The 5387-nt window shown below is 40.4% G+C and overlaps 1 protein-coding gene across 1 annotated transcript; it reads left to right on the forward strand.

Moving 5' to 3' along the window:
- The first annotated feature begins 498 nt into the window (after nt 1-498).
- Nucleotides 499-3124, forward strand: otx1 (orthodenticle homeobox 1). Its single transcript, XM_067367784.1, has 3 exons — nt 499-595; nt 1001-1152; nt 2187-3124. The coding sequence occupies exons 1-3, from the start codon at nt 499-501 to the stop codon at nt 2907-2909; spliced, it is 972 nt and encodes a 323-aa protein (XP_067223885.1). The 3' UTR covers nt 2910-3124.
- The last annotated feature ends 2263 nt before the right edge of the window (nt 3125-5387 follow it).

Consider the following 5387-nt stretch of genomic DNA (forward strand, 5'->3'; position numbering starts at 1 on the left):
AATATTTATGCTTTGAATTTTAGCTGAAATATGGTTACAAATAGGCCTATAGATCTATAGAAGTTTTAGAAATACAATTATACTTTTAATTCGCGTCAGGCATCCTGGTATCACTTTTCACCATTATGCTATTTTGTTTTTAAATAGAGAGAGGTTTATTATAATTATTATTATTATCGAAAAACGTAATAGAGAGATTTTCTGCATGATTTAAAACCATGAAACCAATTAGGTTGTCACTTGTAAGCTACTTTCTTTTCTCTAATAATTTTTGCAGAGGACATGGTTTACTGCTCAACAGTTCTTATTGACTCATTTAATTTACTTTGCATTTCATACTTTTGTTTAGTGTAGTTACGCATATCAGTTGTTAATACAATTAATATTATTACAATCACATTTCAGTAACTTAAATCGGGTCCGTCCTTCGTCAAACTGCAACATCGGGGGAAATCGAACTATTGGCAAGATCTGGGGGGACCCGTGACTGCCTCTAGCATGATGTCATACCTCAAACAGCCCCCCTACGCCATGAACGGCCTGGGGCTGAGCGGCGCGGCCATGGACCTACTTCACCCGTCCGTAGGATACCCAGGTACAGAAATAACACGTTTTACGTGTACGGTGAACGGTGTTTAACACAGTGCTATGTGAGCAACAATCATGTCTCCTTTTTTTTTTATAAATCAAGTCAACTGTTTTTTTGTTTGTTTTTTTTACTGAAATTCTTGACATTCTCTATAGTGTTTTTTTTTTTTCGATGTTTAAAAAGGACCTATTGTTGGATCTAATATGCTCATTGCATCGTTATTTATTATTAGCCTATTATTTAAAAACATAATCCGCAAAACCTCAAATTCCTCTATAATAATTTAAAAACGATTTATAATTATTCTCAGAAAACAGTCTTTGAAAATGTCCTAAAGCTATTTGCTGTTTCACATGTAAACAAACACAATATATTAATTCTGTGTACTCATGACTTTTTTTTTTTTTCCAGCGACGCCTAGAAAGCAGCGGCGGGAAAGAACGACATTTACGCGCTCACAGCTTGACATTCTCGAAGCGCTCTTTGCCAAAACTCGTTATCCGGACATATTTATGAGAGAGGAGGTGGCACTGAAGATCAACCTTCCTGAGTCCAGAGTTCAGGTACATGTAACCATTAAATGCTTGGGGGGTCAAAATAGACTAAATAGTTCATTTAAGAAAAGCAATTGTACAAGTATGACAACTTAAAAATGTTCGTCAATGTACATTATGCTCAGCTGCTCCCCCTACTGATTTCCTTCAAAGTTCGTAGTAGCTAACTAATGATGCTTGTAGTTACTATTGTAATAATTAATATAGACTCCAAGGTGTATGTTTGACATTTTGGTTGTCAGAGGGGAGCAGAAATCATCTTCCAATTAGTGGCTGTACAACTAGGCTGTTTTTTTGTTTGTTTGTTTGTTTGTTTTTTGACATGTTTGAATTGAAGAATTTAATTATGCTTGAATAATTTGTAATCTCCAAACCAAAGTAGTGTTCAGTGCATTTGTTTGTGCATTTTGAATCAATTTCCTGCACCGAAGAAATGTGGCCATATAGAGCAAATATATGAAGATACAGCGTTTCCCAGGTGATTAAAATGCCCACTCACTTTGATGTAAATATCATTGATGAGGAAATGTAAAAATTCCCACAGTCCACTGTGGATTTTTCATGCAAATAATCCTTTTTCTGAAGTGATCGGAGGCTTAAAGGAGTAACCCTCCATCAAATTCCCAAGCAATTTTATTTGCTCTTAATAAGCACATGAAACAAAACGCTTTACACGGTCAGACCCTCCTTCCACTATTGAATTACCATCTCTGCGGAGAAACTCAATAGGCTGCTATCACCCAGCCGTCTACAAGCACTGAAATTAGATCCACACAGTAAAGCAGAAAGGCCCTGCATGCAAATTAAAGCCAGGAACTGCTAATAACTAGCTATTTTCCACTCTGATATTGCACAATGGCTCTCCAACATGTCCTTCAGCCATGCACGGAAGGTCTCCACAATCATTTAATGGGGCTCTGTGTTCATGTGTGTATTAGGCGTAATGGACTCTGTGCTATCCTGTTTTCATACGCGTCTATTTTGTTCAAACTAAATTTCAAAGTGTATTTAAAGTGTTTTTGTTTCCCCTCTCTGTCCTGCAGGTGTGGTTTAAGAATCGTCGCGCTAAATGCCGTCAGCAGCAGCAGAGTGGCAGCAGCACTAAAGCTCGGCCTGCAAAGAAGAAATCCTCACCCACCCGGGAGAGCACGGGCTCCGAGAGCAGCGGCCAGTTCACCCCTCCGGCTGTCTCCAGCGCTGGCTCTTCCTCCTCCTCCTCTTCCTCCACCAATAACACGGGCATCAGTAGCACCTCTACCTCTATCAGTACTGTCTCCTCAATCTGGAGCCCTGCCATTTCCCCAGGCTCCGCACCCCCGTCCGTCTCCCTGCCGGAGCCCGTCGCTCCCTCAAACACCTCCTGCATGCAGCGTTCCGTCTCAGGCACGGCTGGCTCCTCCTACCCCATGCCCTACAACCAGACCACCGGCTACAGCCAGGGCTACCCGACTCCTTCCGGTTCTTACTTCAGTGGGGTGGACTGCGGCTCCTATCTTGCCCCCATGCACTCTCACCACCACCCTCATCAGCTCAGCCCCATGACGGCTTCGTCCATGCCCACGCACCCCCACCACCACATCAGTCAGTCCTCAGGACATCACCACCACCATCATCACCAGGCCTACAGTGGCAGTGGCCTGGCCTTCAATTCTTCTGACTGCCTGGATTACAAGGAGCAAACGGCCTCCTCCTGGAAGCTCAACTTCAACACTACAGACTGTTTGGACTACAAAGACCAAGCATCCTGGAGGTTCCAAGTCTTGTGATCTGATTTTTATTTTTTTATTTTTTTTTTAAATGCCCTCCATTTTCACCATCTCTCTGTTTTAATAGTGTGCTGAGTTTAAGGAAAAAATATATATGGACTTGCAGATTTTAACAGAATAGTTAGATGTTCATCAGAGCCCCCTCACCCTCCCCCCTTTTTAAACGATAAGAAAGGGGAAATGGCAAAGTTGTGGAGGGAAATGAAACCTAGTTTTCCCTTCTTTTTTTGTCACTGAGAGACTTAATTACATTTACTCGACGACCAAGAGTTCTGGTTCTGAAGTGTTTTCCCGAACTCGCGTCACTCTCCTGCCTGATCTGGATTACCGTTTTTCTACACGGGACACTGAACGCTCAGCGACCGTTTACCTCCACCTCTCAAACCCTGTACAGCTGTTTCGTTTTCTAAATATGGTTATTTTTTAGGACGACAGATTCTAGTCAGCTTAACGGAGCTGAATTGTGTACATATGTATTTGGGTCAGTTACATTGACCATATTTAGTTGGTGTTAATGGATTTCAAATGGTTTAATAAGACTTTGAAACGACTTTATGTAAATCTTTTTCCCAAATAATCCAAAGATCATGAATTGGCCACTGGACTTATTTGATATACTGAAAACCAGTTTTTGTTACCCTGAAAAAAAATTAAATAGGATTTTATATTGAGAACATCATGTGGAAAAAAAAATTACAATTTTGAACAAAAAAAAAAAAAATACTTAATTATACGTTGGACATTTTTAGAGCGGGGGATATTTGGCTGTGATATTCCATTAGTTAAACTAGCATTTGAAGAGTTGTTGCGGTGAAAGAGCACGGGCATGATTAAAATTGTTGGATGCATTTAACAGCACTTGACTTAATTGCTCTAACCGAAAGAGAGGAAAAAAAGAAAACATGTGGATGAGAAATGTGGTTAAGGAAGTATTCCCAAATGCCAGTGAAATGAGGAATGTACTGCAGGCGCAGATCATTACATTCATGTCCGTAATAAAGATCAGTTAACTACCAAAATTTCACATGACTTCTGACTGGGGTATGTCCGCTTTTAACACCCAAAATTTACTCTCTTGTTGCAAGTGTTTTCAACTGTCAACGAACGAATAAATAAGTAAAAATACAATACACGCACCTCCAATTTTATTTATTTGGTGAGATCCTTGGATGCATTTTTAATTAAGAACTTTTAAATGGCCGATTGTTATTTTGTTTTCTTGTTTACCAGTGAACAATATTAAGAGCTGAATGATTATCTGCACTGAACTTGATGCAATTCATTGATTTATTTCCTGTGAGGATTTTAAGGGCGTGAGCTAAAAATCGAATGTTACTGATTGAATTTTTCGTTATGTGGAAAGGATTAACCGATTTATTGAGAAGCAAAAACTTATTTGCTATGGGTATGGATGCTACAGCTGTGTATGCAGGAGTGTAAAATTGATTAAAACTCAAACCGTGGACTTTAACTGTATTCAGCTGGGCTTTAGAAAACACACAAACGTTTGAAGGTCTTTTTGTGCAAACTGTTAAAGGCCACGGCACTGCAAAATTTCTTAAATATTTATTAACGCATTTGATCAGGCCGTAATTGAATGCGCTCGCGATAATTGCTTCCCCGCAGAATCTCCGCGCGCTCTGGAGCACAAGAGCGTTTCGCCAAAATAACCCGGAGCGATATCGCTTCTTCTGATTCGGTAATGACGTGGGTGGGTCTGGGTTAATGGGTCAAAAGCGGGAGGGAGGCAGCCGTCAGGCACCGGGCCATTAAAGAAATAGCTGGAGAAAAACAAGGCTCGGCAAAGCTGTTTAGATGAACGTGTTCGAACAGAAAAAGTTTCCTTGTGGTCGATTAAGCAGAGGATTGAAAGAATGTGCACAAGTAAATTGTTTACACGTCTCTCAACACAGGAAGGCCTGTAGGCTATTTTTAAGTCATAATTTATGACAAAGCTCTGTTTTATTATTATAAATACATCATTATTATTATTGCATGTTTACTATATGATTTAAAAAAAAGGCCTACATGCGTATTGAAAGAAACACCTTAATGCTACTCGACGTTACTATGAATATCACGTTCTGTGTGTTTTCAGAACAATATCGTTAATAGCATCATAATAAAATAACCCATTCGCACGACTTTAATCAGCTTCAGTGTTTTTGTGTGCTAATTACTGATGTGTTGGCCTGGCAGCTGAATCAACACCTCGCTCAGGAGAACATTACGCGTGTTTGTTTTATTGTGCTCGCATTGAGACGCCACCGCAGCTCAGCGACACTACATAAACATGAATGGATTTGTAAGATTTGCATCAAACAAACATTTGCGTCCTGTCTTCCTGGGGAATAATTTTAGGAGCTCGGACACGCCCTCGCGTGGAGCACCTGCTTAAGCCCGAGGGGTGAGCGAGAGAAAACATTAGGGCCTGTTCGTTCTGACATTTTCAACTGAAGCTGGCATCATTCTGGCGGA

The sequence above is a fragment of the Chanodichthys erythropterus genome, chromosome 18, assembly GCF_024489055.1.
Source record: "Chanodichthys erythropterus isolate Z2021 chromosome 18, ASM2448905v1, whole genome shotgun sequence".
Classification (NCBI taxonomy): Eukaryota; Metazoa; Chordata; class Actinopteri; order Cypriniformes; family Xenocyprididae; genus Chanodichthys; species Chanodichthys erythropterus.